The sequence below is a fragment of the Haemaphysalis longicornis genome, unplaced genomic scaffold (genome assembly GCF_048455015.1).
Source record: "Haemaphysalis longicornis isolate Haplotype H1 unplaced genomic scaffold, Haemaphysalis longicornis Haplotype H1 scaffold_3, whole genome shotgun sequence".
NCBI classification, from domain to species: Eukaryota; Metazoa; Arthropoda; class Arachnida; order Ixodida; family Ixodidae; genus Haemaphysalis; species Haemaphysalis longicornis.
The window spans coordinates 156,398,662-156,416,375 of record NW_027526335.1 but is presented as its reverse complement, the minus strand read 5'-3'; the positions used below and the strand labels follow the sequence as shown (position 1 = coordinate 156,416,375).

At 46.1% G+C, this 17,714-nt stretch overlaps 1 protein-coding gene across 1 annotated transcript in view; it reads right to left on the bottom strand.

Annotated features, from left to right (window-relative positions):
- Positions 1–17,714, bottom strand: part of LOC144173481 (uncharacterized) — a 62,818-nt gene that overhangs the window by 30,874 nt on the left and 14,230 nt on the right. Inside the window, exons 3-4 of the mRNA XM_077701884.1 lie at positions 11,856–12,057; positions 7,631–7,734 (exon numbers count right to left, since the gene is read on the bottom strand). Of these exons, the coding sequence (XP_077558010.1) occupies positions 7,631–7,734; positions 11,856–12,057 (306 nt within the window). The remainder of the gene's footprint in view (positions 1–7,630; positions 7,735–11,855; positions 12,058–17,714) is intronic.

Below are 17,714 nucleotides of genomic sequence, written 5' to 3'. Positions count from 1 at the left end.
CATCTTCTGGATACCTTCTACCCCCCCCCCCCCCCCCCCCCCATATGGTGCATGTCTCAAGCCTAGCGCATGCGCTTCACCGCGCGTGCGAAGAACTGAGGAAGCACTTCACTGACGTCAACTAGCTTACCGGTTCAGCCAAGCCTGTGTTCCTGAAGGCACTCTTTCTCGTGTGCTCGTTCAAGGAGAAGTAGCCGCACGTACCCTGTCCGCTAGAGCTCATCATCACACGTTGAAGGACATGGCTACTAGCCATTCAGTAATACAAGTGTTAGTTTTCGGACATCAAGGCCGTAAACAACGGCTCTTCAAGTGACGAGATGCTGAAGTCAAGAAAGCTCACGCTGTCCTCTCCGTCAACAGCCTCCCAGCAGGCCTTCCTTAAGTGTGCGCCAACCTCGGTTTCGTCGCAAATACTGTCAAAAAGCTTCAGACATCGGGAAAAACTCTAGTTACAAACGTTGCACTAATTCGCCATGCTCAGTAAAGTATTTCCGCCGTTTTCAAAGGAACAGCCGCCGAAGAGGGAAGTGCAAAACCGCAATTCTTAGACAAGTTTGAAGAGTCCTCGCTGTTGAGAACTCTATTCATCCCAGTGTAGGTTACGCAATAAATGTTTCCAAGTGTAACTGCGCTCCAATAACATCTGTAGACGTCGAGCATTCCTTCTCAACTTACTAGCTCATTCTGAGCCGCAAGAGGCACAATTTGGAACCCAGAAATCCCAGAGATGGTAGTAGTTTGCTACTGTTTCCAAAATTTTCCCAGTGATTCCTAAACTACGTGCCCCGTTTTGTCCAAAGGAATTTCCTCCAACAAGCGCACTTCAAGTGAGCGGAAGTGTATTTGGCAGTGCTAAAATGTCTTGCCTGCACAATCGAGGAAGCATTGTATTTAAGAAAATAGCTCGAGTCGTGCGCAAGACCTCATTGAAGAACATAGAACGTAATAATTTCATAATAAATCTTGTCTACCTTGCATTTATTATTTTCTGTTTTTGCTGTGATGTATTTTAATTTTATCAGGCAGAAATAAATTAGCACTATCTTAAATAATTCTACCCAAATTTCAATATTTTTTTTTCTTGCCCGTTTGAAAATAAGCGACGCTTGAGTGACTGTGGCCATTGAACATGAATATGAGCATGTGCTTGTTGAAATAAGCCAGCGTACCCCTTTGGCCCCGCCGTTTTCAAAGAGCATTCCATGTCTAAATTTAGCTGCCACTGCCTTAGTGCCATTATGGACAATAATATTTTGGTTGCCCTTTTTTAAATGATTTGAATTTATGTAAAACTTTATTTATGTAAAATTTGTTGTGAAGTATTGCGTTAGAGGCCTAAAACATTGGTTTGCCTGCCTAGTTTTGACGCCTAAAGCCCGGAATACGTGGAGCGTTTGTGCGACGAATAGTCGACGAACTTCGCCCGGCGGCGTCAGCTGGACGCCCGGCGGCGGAAAAACATCGTCCGCCGCCGATCTAGCCGGGGCAGAAAAAGTTCGTCGCCGTCGACGGCAGCGGCAAAGCATTGCCAAACATGGCGGCGCCCTCTCCGCCCGCTTCACAGCGATAACAGCTTCGTCGCTAATCCCTCAATGCGATATCGTGTTCTAAACCGTTTACTTCGAATTAAATTTGTCCACTCTTGCCCTCACATCAATTTTCAAGCGACAAATAGCCTTCTTTTTTCAGATAGAAGGGCGTTTTTCTAGCTGTTAAAGGTGTTGTGCCACCAAATTTGTTGTTTGTGTATTCTTTATTGCAAACGTTTCATATTTCGTTAGAAAGCATGATACATGCTCTCACATGCACATATTCTGAGTAAAAAATTATTATCGCACGATTCATGTGAACGGGATTCGGTTTCGGTTTCTGGGCGCCGATTCAAGCAGTGACGTCACAGTGTTGTGAGGGCACTCTGCCACGTGTGTCTACCATGCGGCGCTGCGGTACGTTGCGACTGTACTGCGGCATCTGCTCCCCCACATACGTGCTTCACCACGGAAGTAAACACGCCGACTCGTCACGTCAAGCCGCGACAGCTCCGACACAGATTATTTGTCTGCATCCTCGGATGCAGACAAATGAAAACCATAGATATGCAAACCATAAAAATGCTAAAACAACGCTCAAAAATAAAAAAGAAAGTTGCCCCCGCCGCGAATCGAACCAGCAGCGTTGACCGGGCAGGCGCGACGCGCGAGACCACTGAGCCACCGAACTTTTTTTTTTTCTTTAATACATGGAAATTTTAGAGAGAAGTCAGCCAAGACAATTGACACACAATATAAACACTAACAGACAGCAAAGGGTAAGCACGTCAGTCTAACAAAGGTCGGCACCAATTCAAAACTCAGGCAAGCAAACGCACGCATCCAAAAGATGCAGCCACTCTGGTGGATCACTCTGCGCAACGTAAACGCTCCGTACCAACGCCGCCTGTTCCCGAAAAATGACCTTGGTCGGCCTAGGTGGTTCAGCATGCCGATCAGTCATGCGGCACTTCCACAAGCTAAACAAACCTAGGAGCACAAAAACGTCATACGGCACCCGATTAACGTCCTCAAATGGCAAGAAGCGAATGGTGTATGGGGTGATATCAACCGAACGAACAGTTTCACAATGCGTTTAGCCGGTGTACTAGATATGACTAGATGGAAACCCATCCTTGGAGTCGTACGTCGGCGTTTACTACTAGCTAGTTTACAGAATTCCTGACTTGTAAACTCAAATTTCTTAAATAGCGCTTGCGCAGCAAGGTTCCGCGAAGCCCCCGCAACAACTTATCGCCATCAACTCTGCTCTTTTGCGAATGCGCTAGCAAAAATAAGTGTGCCCGGCTGCGACTGCGATTTTGCACTGAAGGGATAGTGCTTGCCGTACTTTGGTTTTACGTTTTACGTTAAAAACCTTTGCCGATACTGATCTCTTATTACTAAAATTACCCTACGTAACTCTTCTTCTGCACGAAACTGACCGTATATTTTCTGCAGGCGAGCCGATCGCACACGCATTCCGGTGTAGCGGCGTCGCCGAAGAGCACGGCCGAAGCGTCGAACGCCAAAATGCGGATCGCATTAGCGCTATTGTTGAGTTGTATGGGCTTCATGGAACTTACTGAGTTTATTACACTCCAGAAACTAACAAAATAGAGCCGCGTTTATTGCAGCACGAATGTTGTCGGGGCGCAGTTCTCGCTTCTCGCACGATTCCCGACGACGCATCGGGCGACCAGTCAGGCGAATGGTTTTTTTGGCGTCTTCGGTCGGCGAGTCAGTCACACTACGGCGACTTTCCATCGGCCGACGTGTTTGTGTCGCCGTCGGCGTATTGTGACAACGCCGTCTGGCAATTCGGCAGTTGGCCGATGGTTTGGCGACGCGTCGGCGTCGCGTCGTCGTCGCCGTCGTGTCGGCATAGTGTGTCTGATACGACCAAGCGACCAAACAAACTGCGGTAACTGGAGTTCACGTTGACGTCGCTCGAGTCGCTAACGTTGTATGACGTCACAAACTTTGTTATGCTGGCAATTCACTGACGTCATGGTTAGTGGCGCTAGCGATGGGTCCCGATTTCCAGAAGAGCATTTAGGTAATTTTTAGAAGCGAATAAAATATATATTAAGCGTTTGCTGTACCCAGCACTTCGTGTTGAGGGTCGTTGCATGCAGAGGAAGCTTACAGCAGGCTTTTTACAGAGTTAAAAATTGGTGGCACAACACCTTTAAGCCTGACGCAGTAGCGTTTTTCTTCGTCATAGCAACGGTCTCGCGAGATGTGGCGAGACAAAAACATTAAAAACTTCTTCTACACAACATTTTACGCCTTTCTAGAGGGTTTTACAACTAAAAAGCAATAATAATAGCCTTGACGGCTTGTTTTGCTTCTCCTGTGTTTCACTTCAGTGTATTTGCCTCGTCTAGCCACACTGACAGCAGCGCAGCGGCGAGGCGGCGGCGGCCGCCGTACTTGGCTACATGTAGCCACGGCCGGGCTGGAGGAGCGGCGGGCGCGCAGTTTCATACGGCCTGCGCTTCGGGTATAGTTCCCACCTTTCACCGCCGCTAGTTCGTGGCGCTTCGGACCAACCCTCGCCGGTTGACCTACAGCACGCGCGGGGTAGGTAGAGCGGCGGCGCGCGCGCACTTGCCACAGCTCTAGCCCTGCCGTGGCTACACGCGATACCTGTCCGTGTAAATTTACATGTGCGTCATTAAAATAGGCGACTCCTCCCCCTTCTGAATTTTCGGTCTAATTGGGTCAAACAGCCTAACATTATCACTCGGAAGCGCCTAATCAAAAAATTGAAAGAAACATTTTAACTCGGGGCACATGAAGAAAAATATGCGAGGCCTTCATATCTTATCAGCGACTGTATTATATGAAAATGGTGAGACAGGCAAATAAACACGGCACTTTCCGTGACTGAAATATCATTTCTTATTTTTTATTTTTCCTTTCGGATGATGTCTTGGTTTGCACAGGCACAGGGCACGACCAGTGACGCGAATGATTTCCCGTCGAGGGAGATAGGGTTATCGCTTAGCTAAACGTGATTCTGCTATTCACGCTCCGGTCAGGCTGAGCGGGCGGCCCGCCGGCAGCGAAGCGCACTGTCAAAAACACACAGCTGCTCGGCCAGAGGCGATGCGTCGACTAACAGAAAGGCGGGTTGGAAGGGCAGAGGGTTGGTTCGAAGCGCCCCCACTGTAAAGAATCTGCTCTATTGGTTCCTTCTTGGGTGCGCAGGCCGTATGAAAGTGCGGGCTCGCCGCTGCTCCAGTCCGGCCGTGATGTAGCGCAGCCCGACGAACATTCGCGTCATGACGCGGCTGGTCTTCCGCCGCGCGAACTTTGTCGTGAAAGATCGCTCCATGTATTCTAGCCTTAAGACGCGCGTTTTCAATGCATGGGACCCGGCCTGTTGTAATGACTTTCATTATTTAGAAATAAGAAGTCAAGCGGAAAGCAGTAACAAATACTCTATGTTTTGTTTGTACCATGCAATTGGATTGGTGAAGGCGGAAACCGCTTACAGGGATATCAAGGTGTATTCATTCAATATTCTGTACACAATACCACCTACACCATACAGAATCAGTTTAAAAACCATGCTTGGATGATTAAACCCTCATTTCTCTTAGGTTTCTTCAAATTTTAGGCTACGATTTTCTAAGTCAACTTTGTGTCACAATTAAGTAGGCGACCTCTGTCATTGACGCATTGATCAAATCATTCGTTACTCCACTAGAACCCGTTTATCACCCTTCGGCCTGTTCCACCATCGACCAAGAGCCTGTATATTCACCTGAACTAAATATCAGCTTGCCTAATTTTTGCACTTCTTTAGGGGAATTCAATTTGTTCAGTATTTCTTCAAAAATGTTTTCTACAAGGAGGTCTTTATGATGCGACGTACTTTTACAAAACACCAAGCGTAGGTCACCTCATTTAAAACATTGCCACAAAAGTGGCGCCTGCGTTCTGTCACGAACACGTATTACTAATTGTTTCTACCAGGTACCTTGAGCAAATCAACTAACCTTCCCTAGGAATTCTCGGTGATTCATGACAAAAAGTCCTCCAGAGCAGCGAAGTTTCCCTGTGCCTCTTATCTTATAAATATCCATTTTACGACCACCAAATACGCGATCAAGAAGTTTAGTACGTGCTCGTGTCGTTCACTAGTCCTGCTTCACTTGCTTACATATTTAGGAAGACATTTCGTATTACTAAAAATTATTAAGAGATAGTTTCACATGAAACCTCATGAGTGATATTGATGGGGGTGGAAAGCAGTTGAGGGAAGCCATTCACTCATGTCACAAAGTTTTTAACCACGTAATTTGTAAATATAATCATGATGCACAGGTGCGCAGGTGCATACAAACCCTGCAACGAGTGCTAGATTGTGTGTAATTACATGTTCCCTGAATTACGGGAGTCCTCTACACTGGCGGCGAAATTAGATTTGTAATGCAGAAGATTGGCAACGTTCACCGGACGAATCAGGACCGTCACCAATCCCCTGCGGGAGATGTGCGCCACTTTATCGTCGTCGGTAGCAGAAGCCGAATATGGAAGCCGCACCGCCATCGCCTGGAGCGACGGGGTTCTCTCTCGCTCTGCTTCCTCCAAGCGTCGACTGTGCTCGGACTGTGCTGGGCCTGTGCCCTCCTTGTCTTTCGCCTACACAGCAACCCTTGCCAATAAACCCCATTTCAAGATGCTGGCGAGATGCTTTGGGCCAGGATGAAGGTGATCGCCCCGCACACTCCACCAAACATGTTACGTGGTGGGAGGACAAATGACGTGAACCATGAGATGGGCGAACAATGTATTCTCACTATTTACAAGATGTCGGCCATGACACCGAACCGGCGCTGGCCGCGCGCCTGCCCTACTTCTTCCTTGTCCTCATCCTCGTCGTCGTCTTGTAACAGATTGTTGGTTTCTGCGCTCTCGCTTGTGCGCAGACTCAGAGTAAGATTAAACGCAATTTCTCAAACAGGCAATGCGATTTGTTTCTCAGTACTACTAGAAAGTTCCCAAAACTTTTTGCAGCACCCCGGAGTAGAAGACTGTAACGACAAATTACTCGCCAGCATCCTATTCATGATGGAATATTTTAAGCCACAGCCGTTACTGTTCGAAGTAGTTCGATTGGCAGACGGATAGGCGCGAAGCTGACGCCATGGCTTGCCGTCACACCGTCTAAACTGGGCAACTCAAGTGGCTGGCTACGTTATTTCGGCGGGATAAAGAATTTGGTACATAATGCATCCGTTTTAGAGATTGAAAGTACCCGAGCTAGCTGTAGAAGCTGGTCTCAAGACTTTGTGGTTTATTGAAAAAAAAACAATACTTGTAAGTTAAGTACAAGTCGGCTTTAAAAAGCTCGGCCCAATGTAAGCGTACACTGAAAGGGGAAATAAGCGTGGAAGCACTGTTACTCTTGCATTTCTAACGCATGTCTTACACAAAGCGTCTGCCACAGCACTGGATGTGTTGGGGTCGCAGCCCCTTATTCCGGTAAGCCACTTTTTCAGATCGCGTTAGCAACGTGGGTACCCGGTAAGTATTAGGCCGCAACGCACGAGAGGACAATGCTTTTTTCTTGTAACATATTTCCTATTACTGATTGCGTGTACACGCACAGGTGCAGGTTCGAAAGATTTAAAGGCCTGTATGCCGTCTCTACATGACAAGTTGTACAAGGGACATGACGGTGGATGCCGCATTAGCGCTACATGGTGAAGCCTGGGCATGGGCAACTTGCTGCTAGATCGAGTAGGGATTGGGGGTGAAAGCGGTACTAGGTTCTTGTATTCTTGTTTAAGTGGAGGCGGATACCGCAATCTTAGTGACTACTGTGGCTCTTTTTCTTCCGTGTCTACCCAGCAGCAGAGATGTGGGACTTAGAGACTTGAGCTGTCAATATACACTCCGCTGCAGTTTCCCTACTACGGCTGCTCCCCTCAATAGACTTCATTCTGGACGCAATAATGCCCAGACACCTTCTAAAGGGCGTTGATTGTGATGTGTCTTTGTTCAAAATATTTCGGGTTACTAGAAGACTGGTTTGTTTTGCAGGACACAAGGCAAAAATGCCATGTTATTATCATGGTTACCTTGATTTCCAGTGAGGAGGTTGCTTTCGCGACCTTTTCCGTAAACTCGACCTCAGTGAGAATGTGCAAAATATCACTGTCTTCAGCCTGGTAGCGGAGTTCATCTGTGCAAAGAAAATTGTACACAACAATTATTCCCTGCTTGCTGTGGTATAGTTGGGACACGATGACAAACGATATTGCAGCTTGTGACATGACGCAATGGTCTGAAGGGTCATCCCATGTATAGTACACCCATGACTTGAGAAAATGAAGTTTTGAGAGAAATTCGCCGAGTCCTGGCTGCGCCTTAAGTAAGAGTGTTTTTATGTACACGTCATTGTTCGTTGACATTACCTAAACGCGTAAGAACATCACCACACCAGGAGAGGAAAGCAACCACCAAGTACATTGAAATGGATATTAGAGAGGGCACAATAATACCAAAAGCTAGTGATGCTATGTCCCACGCTAATATTCCTGGCCTGTCAATCAAATACAATTATTAAAAGGCAGCTGGTAGAGTATTTTGGAGCATATTGTTCCCTAGAAGAGTAAACCTTCGAGCACAACGTTGTTTAGGACATAAAGCCTGCCGCTTTGAGATTAAAGAAACATTCTTTTTTGTTAGAAGCAAATTCGGCAAACTAACTTTTATCGTTATTTTCTGATGAAACAGGAATGCTGAAGTGTAAAAATTAAGCTTATTCTACGCCAACATAGATTGTACGGACGCCCGTGCATACATATCGGGGTGCTGTGTGTGTGTGCGCTGTTCTGTGGTTCTATATGTTTTCCTTGTTTACCGCGCAATTACAGTAAGGTGCCGATAAGGACAGCAGGCTATTTATGTCCCTGGGTTATCCATCATAACAACTCTGTCTCAGTTATAAGAAATCCTTTCCTCACAAGCGTGAACTTTACAACCGGTTAGTAGTTGCTCTGGTTGGCACAACTAGTCCTTGGTTAGTGTGAGTAGACATACTACACCGGAAAACCACAGGCGATGTTTTTATTTAAGAAAAGGTAAACATCTAAGCTGAGGTCGGCGATCGACAGAAACCTGCAGATGTTTTTCAAAGCCAGAATCATCGAAACACACTACTTTTTTGCAGTACTCTGGAACTCCGAGTAATTGAAAAATACCGGTCAATTTAAAATAAAAGACATATCTTTGCTGAGTGAAGAACGTTAACTGATGCCTTGGCTTTTCTGTTGGCTGACATGTTACAGTACGCGATGCGAATGAATATGTGGCCGCGTCTGAGTCATCGGCATGGAGGCTAGCGGGTTCTCGCGCGTCAATTCATGAAGGGGGCATAAAAGGATCACCCCGAAAACGCTACAGAACTATTACACGGACACTGCGACCACGGGGCTTCAAAACGAAAAAGCCATTGAGAACCAAAGCTGGCGAATTGCAGTGCCTCGATTATAACTGTAACCCAATGAACATGAAGCCCGCAATGGCTACCACTGCCAGCTACCTTCGGAGCAAAATTTATTACTGCGGAGAATTCTTTTCCGAGTACCACCCCAGCCAGGACGGTGGAATGCTTTCCATTTCCGCAAGAAAGCGAATTTCGGGAAGTTCACTTTTAATCGTATAAAAGAGGTAATGAAGATAGTGGGTTGAAATGAAGTTTGAAGAAGCAAGAATTAAGAAAAATATTTAGAATTCGCGGAAATGGCGAACCATGCAACGCCCTACATTGCCACAAAAATGCAATTTTGGTGAAGGTCCAGCTTTTGTTATAAGAGTACAAATTGGGATAATTCGGTAAAGAGAATTCTGAAGAAGCAAGAAATAGGAAAAACATTTAGGAATACCGAAAATAGTGAACAGTGTAACGCCCTACACTCCCACAAGAATGAAGATTTCGCGGAAGTTCCACCTTCATTCGTTATAATAGCGGCATGGCAGTAATTGATCGAAGAGAATATTTAAACTCCAAGAAACAAGAAAAATACAAAAATTGCGAAAATGATGAACCATGTAAGGCCCTGCATTTACACAAAAGTACAGATTTGGCTGAAGTAACCCCTGTAATCGTTATAATAGCGTAAATGGAGATAATGTATCGGGCAGAACTTAGAAAAACCAAGAAATGTGAGCGCTAAGAATTCATGCTCAAGACAGGCGTCCTACGAATGGTACGCTTTAGTAAAAAAAATTTCTGAAATCCTGTACATTTTTTGAGCTGAGCGCGGCGCTTGAAAACGACTGGAATCCCTCGCAGAAGCACATCCCCACCTGCATTGATTTCGCGTGGACATAATCGTCTTGACGAAATACCACAAGGACGTTGTTTATTTAGCATAAAGCGCTCATACGCAATGTTTACGACTCAATTTCGGACGTTCAACGCAAGAATTCGTAGACTTTTACTATAATGTCTGCATACTGCTCCCTTATGGTTCTAATGAACCTATCGGAGACGTGTGGGAACTGTGCCGAGTTTCTTTAACAAGGGACCATGAGATAAGCCGACGAATGGCAATCATGACGTGCATGCTGGAATATTTGGCGACTTTGGGAAATGCTTCGCCGCATCCCCAACAATAGCCAGCGGTGTCAACATAATATCGCAAAGCACAATACGTACGCCCCCTCCATTTGTTCCATTCTACGTTTTGGTGCAAAGCTATATTCTGATTTGAGTGCCCGGCTAGCGTGATTATTGGGTTTAAGGTTCTCGACAGTAAATTCTTCGCTATTTTCCTTCAGCGACTCCCTGGTTCGCAGCACACCAGCCTAAATTATTTGCCCATTGCGCTTTTCCTTGCTTTGTTTTCGTCCTCTTATCTCGTCTTTCGACGAATAGTTGATATCAAATGTGCACGGGCTATCATATGCCTCCTTACCTTTTCTACCATATTTTGAGTCTATTTGAAATTGCATTCCTATCGCCCGCCACCTCCGTAAAGAAAGAAGTGCAGCGGTGTGTAACCGCTCCCCTCCTCGCCACGCACAAAGGAAGGTACGATGCTGAGCTCTGAAAAAAACCTAATCTACTGAGCGGTCCTCTTTCATGGCATCCCTACAATGATGCAAAGAAATTTGCACTGCACTCGCGACTACGCCTTTGAAGGCAGAAAAACGAAAATTGCACGAAACTATCCTCACATTTTTAAAATAAGCCATTGCGGCATTATATTACGGAACATTAACTTTATGACACGGTGCGTCCAAATTATCACAAAATACTGATTGCTGAGTTGTATTTGTTTTGACACCCCACGAGGAAGCTTACCTTAGAATAAGAATAAAAAACGCTTATGCCGTTAATTCGGATGTACAGTTGCAAAACCGGCGCCAATATAGTGGGCCGTTGGTTAGCGGGGTGGGGAGAACAAACGAGGGATTTGTGTTGCAGCCAATGTGATGGGGTACATTATAAACATTGACGTACTACAATACAGATTTCTCTCAATCGTACTAATATGTTTGCGTTACATTCATGAATAACCACAGCTAGACCGATTTTAAGTATAGCGGCGCGTAAGTAATTCAATACACAATGGAATTCAAAGTTCAACCACAGTTTCTCCGCCCACTTAGCTTCTTCGGAGATGAGGCGGGTATTCTGTGGGTAAACCACTGCATGCATAAAAGGGAGAGAACACGTGGACGTTAAATATCAAGAAAGTGTTTGGAAATGGTTCAGTTGATAACCGTACGTTGTGGTGTGAGTTATTATACTTTGTATGGAGTGTTACGGATGATCTGCTCATGAAAAGGCTGGTTAAATTCTTTAGCAGTCCCATAAATATCCAGCAGAGCAAACGCTCCGTTGACCTGCGAAAAACTAAATTTTATTGACTGAAATTGGAACCACTGTAGAAAAGCAAGCACTGTCAGGTGCCTCTTAGTTACAACGCAATATATAAACGTCGTGATAAGGTATGAGATGCCTGCTCAACCAAACGATTGCCACAGGTAATTGCTAATAATATTCTATACGGGTTCCGTAAGGACGTAATCAAAGAAAATACCGAAGAAGCAAAGCGTAATAAACCCTACGAAAAAGATTTGCTCCCATTCTACTTCACCTCCAAATCCTACAAGCATATATCTCTACTTCAGGCATCGGAACGCCAACAAACTGGTACTTAAGCCATTAAAGCCTGAACGCTAGCCATATCTGTACATTCTAAAGCTCCGTAATCAAGACCACAAATTTATCCTCCTGATAAGCGTTGGAGAAATCACAAAACCGACACTCGCATCTTTGGCCACTCTCACATTCGGTGAGCGACGTCTTCGCCATTACAGCGGTCGCACCAGCCATGACGCAGCCGTATATGGCCACCAGGTTTTCCACAGAGTTTGCCAGGTGAATCATGACTCGGTCACCCGGCCGTACTCCATGACGCTGGAAGCCCACGGCGTACCTCTTCAGTTGGACCAGCAGCTCACCACGAGTGAGGCTTATTGAGTCGTCAACCTGTGTCGAAACGCCCGTATCAGACGCAATGCACTGTTTTTAGACTCTATAAATAATGTGCGCTTAAAAACCTCTTAATTTGAAACAATGTGCACGTTTAGGTTAATAGATAGTTCATGCACAAAAAAAAATGCCGCCGGCGTAGCTCACCTAACTTTTGGATATGTAAAGAAAAAGCTTGGATTAATCTGGTTGAGTCTTAATTTCTCTTGATTATCCTTTGGTGTAGCTGTATTTCCGACCCCGGCTCATAGCTGTTGGCTCCCGTGCGACGCTCACAAACTGAGGACCGGCGAACGCGGCGTTCATTCACGGCTAACGTGCCGTTGTTCTTCTCAGGGCGCGAGACGAGTCACGTTGTCTTGACGACCAATCGGCGCATGCATGGGAAGCTGCGGGAGTGGTCAGCTGCCAATCAGCTGATCGACCGTAACCGCGGTTGCGGCCGTAGCTGATGTTCAGCAGAATGACTGAAAACGGGGCCTTATGCGGAGCGCGAAAGTGGGCTCGGCGAATCACGTGACGCGCCTCGAAGGATGTGTCGCCGCGGATGTGTCTCCGGTCAAAAGGTGAAATTGCGCATCCTCCGCGAAACTGCTCGACAACAGTAGTAAAGCTTTGCTTTAAAACATCCATGAAAGACCTTTGCGTACCATCCGCGACCAATGAATTTCCAAAGGGATAATGACTGTAGTTACACTCAAACACACCTCGAGCACGACCACCGTCAGTGACTTCCAAGCTGCCTGCTCGAACCCCCTCGGGTGATGAGCGGCAGCTTCAACTTTCCAGTTGCTCTTAAAGAAACAACTTCAAAGGAATGAACAGTTTATCTCGACCCCCGCCCACTTCTCACACACGGGAAATAAACCCCGCGCTTGAGTAAGCGTGCCGACTTCGCTTCCAGGCCAAAAAAAAAAAATACACTTGGGCTCCACACTGTTGGTCACATTCCCTGATGCTACTGATTACTAACTATAAAAAATACATCTTTATCTTGACTCAACTCAATACTTTAACCAAAGAAAAACCACTTCGTCGCATATCAGCATATCGGCAATCTTTACTACTCCATTTCCCGTACACTACATTTCTGGCAATGAGCTGTGAACGAGACTACGCATAGTATTTCATTGTGCCCATAATTCAGACCAAAACACGTTTGCTCCCATTCTCGCAACCAATACCGGTGGAGAACCTGCTCACCGTAATTCATCTTTACGACTCAATTTCCCGTACACTACATTTCTGGCAATGAGCTGTGAACCAGACTACACATAGTATTTCTTTGTGCCCATAATTCAGACCAAAACACGTTTGCTTCCATTCTCGCAACCAATACCTGTGGAGAACCTGCTCACCGTAATCAACATGGACTTCAATTAAATCCTAGGCTTTAAGGAATCCGCCATGCAGTCAATTATTCAATTCCTGGGCTACAAAACCCATCCTATTGTTTATCATTGTTTACCATAATGAGCTTTCTCTTGATGTTGCTACTGCTGATGTTTTAGCGTTTAATACAACGTTGTTTTTACAGCAAAGCTGTAAATGGCTAGGATTCAGCAGATCGTCTCCGGTCCCAGAGCGATGTAGACAGGAATCGCTAGCGAGCGTAGCGCCACGTTGCGGAGCCCACTCAAATCTCTGGAATCGTAAAACTGCGCGCCAAACCCCCGGAGCATGGAAAAAATCATACAAAATTAAAAAGGTCCTAGGGCGTTCATAGAGCATGCGCCGTGATTACCATACCCGCGCTATAATAAATTTAAACCCACGATTCCTGTGTGTTTTGTAGCGTAAGCTACACTGGCCGAGGTTAAACAGTTTCTCGTGCGCCGTGATGGGCCGTTCTGCGCAAGCGCGAGGGGCATTTGATTGGATTGGACTCGATTGGATTGAATTGGCTTGGCTTGGCTTGGCTTGGCTTTGATAGTATTGGATTGTATTAAAGAGGATTGTGTTGAATTGTGTCGCGCCATGACCGCGGCAGACGCACTGGCACCGGCGCGTGCCCTGGTGTGCGCCTCAATTGCGCACTAGCCAAGTCTGACGCTGCGTCGGAGCCGCTTGATAGCCGTTTCACGTGGCACGTGAAACGGCGTGCTGAGCATGCGCGAGGAGCAGTGACTGGACAGGACTGCACGCTCAGTTAATAACCAGGAACAAGGCTGAATCGCAAATGACAAACAAACGTGTTTTCCTTCGTGCACCGCTTGGACTACGACCCAGTCAAACCTCACGTGGAGGCTCGGCACCGCAGCTTTGCTGGCCATCCCTCTTCACAGGGTTTGAAGGCTCTGAATTTTTGTGGTTCAGTTTCAGATGAGTTGCTACGTCTGTATATTTTGCAGCTCATATAATGCTAAAATACATTATTTTGCTGGATCTAGAATAGTCTTGGAGCCAATGTGGGGAGCAAACAGCAGATACAATGTTTTTTCTTAAAGAAGTTAAAGGCTTCAGAGCGTGGTCAGCAATGAATCGGCGGAAGCACGGTTGCATGACGAAGCATTAGTAAACCTTAACCTTATGCACACGCAAAGCTAAGAAGCACTCTTACTTTGACGTACAAAGCTGATTGGTGAACAGTCTAATGATGTCTCCAAATTTTAACATCAGAACTGCTGATAGCTTTCTTACAGTTTCTAAAACAAAGAAAGCTGTTCAGCTTGAAAGTGTGTTTTTCTTGGACGCACCACAACAGGATCTATCCTTCGAGTATTATAATACTTGATAGTTCATCGAGAATTTTCAAGAGCGTGCAAGACGCTCGAGAAAAATATTGATTGATTGATAGTAGGGTTTAACGCGCCGACGCAACGCAGGCGATGAGGCGCGCCGTAGTGGAGGGCTCCGGATTAATTTTGACCACCTGGGGATCTTTATCGTGCGCCGAAATCTCGTACACACGGGCATTTTTGCTTTTCGCCTCCATCAGAAAAGCGGCCGCCGCGGCCGGGAATCGAACCCGCGACCTCGTGCTCAGCAGCGCAACGCCTTAGCCACTGAGCCACCGCGGCGGGTCTCGAGAAAAATATGATGTGGCAGAGCAACTAGAGGCATGGTCAAACTATTTGCAAAGAAAGTAAAGAACTGCTCAACGACCACCCAAGCAATTTCGGCCCATATTCAAAAATAATCTTAGACTTTTCTCTTGCAATGCATATCCGGTATATTTAGTTCACTGACCTTAGTACGAACACTTATTACAGTTTTTGTTGCGATATTGCCCGAGCATTGCGGGTGAATAACAAATCACCAAAGGCTAGTTTCCTGTGTGCTAGTGTCTGGCCGTGTGCACTATTGAGTTTTAGCGCCCTTCATTCCAAACACCCCAAAAACTTGATTGTGGCGCGCATTCTTCAGGAGCACGCTCTCGCTTTATCGCCCCTCTGGGCCCGCATTCAAGAACCATAAAAATTCAGCTGCTGTTTCCAGTGATTCTACTCCGTAACCTGTCAAGTGGCTTTTTTCATTGGAATAGAAAACTATAAAATAACGGTTATTAAACTTGGTGTTCATATCCTTGCCCAATGAACTTGTATGTGGACTGTGTCCGGATTCGACCGCCATAAAGCGCGCACTTGCAGTTTTCAGAGACTGTGGTGCTTACACGATTTCCTCGCTTTTTTGGCGTTGCAGGCGAGAACATAACATAATATTGAACCTAAAGGTAACATCCGTATACGTGCACTGTGTAAACTACCCGTCTCTACCACGCCGTTCAAACACCAAAAATTGCTTTGTTACCAGGCGAAAAAAAAAACATCCGCTTAGTTGCACGCATTGCCATATGTCACACGAACATTCCTGTTTAAGAACATCAGCTCATCAGAACCAGAGGTTGGATAAAACTTTATTCACTATAACGGAGTTTAAAATCAAGATAGTCTACTCAAATTTGTGTTTCTCTGGTGTAGCGTGGCTGTCATCGTGCGTGTATTTTGGACCTAATTTCAGGTTACAACAATCTCTAAATCTTGAAAAAATGAACGTGAACTTTGGTGCTTCACCCAAAACAAGAACTTTACCACTAATACGCTTCTTTTTAACAGTGGCTATCACAATATTGTAGGGATGAACTCGAGTAAGGAGAGTAAAAGTGTTTATTTCCGGGGAGAACTTGTACCCGCAATAATTGGCGTTGCCACAGCTTGAACGAGTGAGCTTTGACCTCTACTTCTCGCCTGTTCCGTCCCGGCACGTCGGCGCATCCGAAGACTTCTTGTACGTCTGTTCACTAATCGGAAGACACCCATAACGAGAAACAGCCCCGTAGGCCGATAGGGGAATTTCGCCCGCAATAATAAATTCACGGCATTCTCCCTCCCCAATTGGGCATCGGGTGGATACTACGGATGCATAAAGAGAAACAAGCACGGGGACTTTAAGTAATCGGCGAGTGTCAGGGCACGTAAAAGCGCATAGCATCATATATTGTGTTCACAAGACCGGGCTTTGTATGACACCCACACAAGGTCGACGGGTCAAAACTCGAATTTACAGCGTCTCTTGTATTTCTAGGCGTCGATTTCTTGTTGATGTCGAATGCGGACGCGTGCGAGCTGGCGGGCTTCACCCGCGTATTCGGTAAAATACTCGTCATCGGTTCTCGTGGCGTCATCTTCATCGACAAGAAGCATTGCATGTAAGGTTGTCGTCACACAGCGTCCGTAAACAAGTTCAAACGGTGCGCATCAAGTATTTTTGGCATGACAGTATTGTAAGCACACGTATCGTAGGAAAGTTCGTCTCCGTTTATGTAATCCAGACCGATGTACATAGATAGCATGTCATTTAGGGTTCTAATACGACGTTCGATGAGGCGCATAGGTCTGGTGGATTCATTGGTCATGATGCGATGCTTCGCGATGGGTGTACGGTGCACTTTCGTGCAATAAATGTTTTGAGACTTTTGTCTAAATGGTCAAAGGTCATAGCTTATTTCAACTCGTAGGTCCATTTCATCTGACATTAAAGAATGTGGACAGCGAATGAAGAGGCATCGTCCAGAGCATGCCCACTTACGTAACGTCGGCGGCTTCCTCAATTATTGCGATGGTTGTGCCATTTTCAAGATGTTGGCTTTCGTTGGTGAAATTATTGACTAAGAGGGAAGTGCATACATTGTGCAAGCTGAGAATTCCCCGAGCTATCAAAATTCCTTCTGCAGCAGTCACTGAATGTTGCCTTCTGCGTTGCCTTCACAATCCTCGAATGTGTCGGTTTGAACAATAACAAAAAGACTAGAATAGGAAGGTATACGTGATGCCGTAGTCAACGATGTGTAGCGGTCCGTTGCGCTTGGCTTCGATGTTAGTTGCTATGGCTCCCTTTGTTGAGAAGCTAATTATCGATTTTTCCAGGTCGATGACTGCCCCGTTTGGCTGCAGAAAGCCCACGCCAAGAATAGACTCATTTGAGCAATCAGGAAGCCGAATAAAGTCGTTAGCTTAGGTGAAACCTTGTATTTTTGCCCGTGCAGTGCCCCTACCCACAGCGGTTATCAGATAGTTTGCAGCATTGCGAACTCGCATGTAAGTGCACAGTGTAATCGAGCGCGGCTCACTATCTCCGACGAGGTCACCACCCCAGGCCATGCGCCACGAGGCGGCCATCCTGCCACAGGACGGGTTGAGCAGCTACCTCCATCT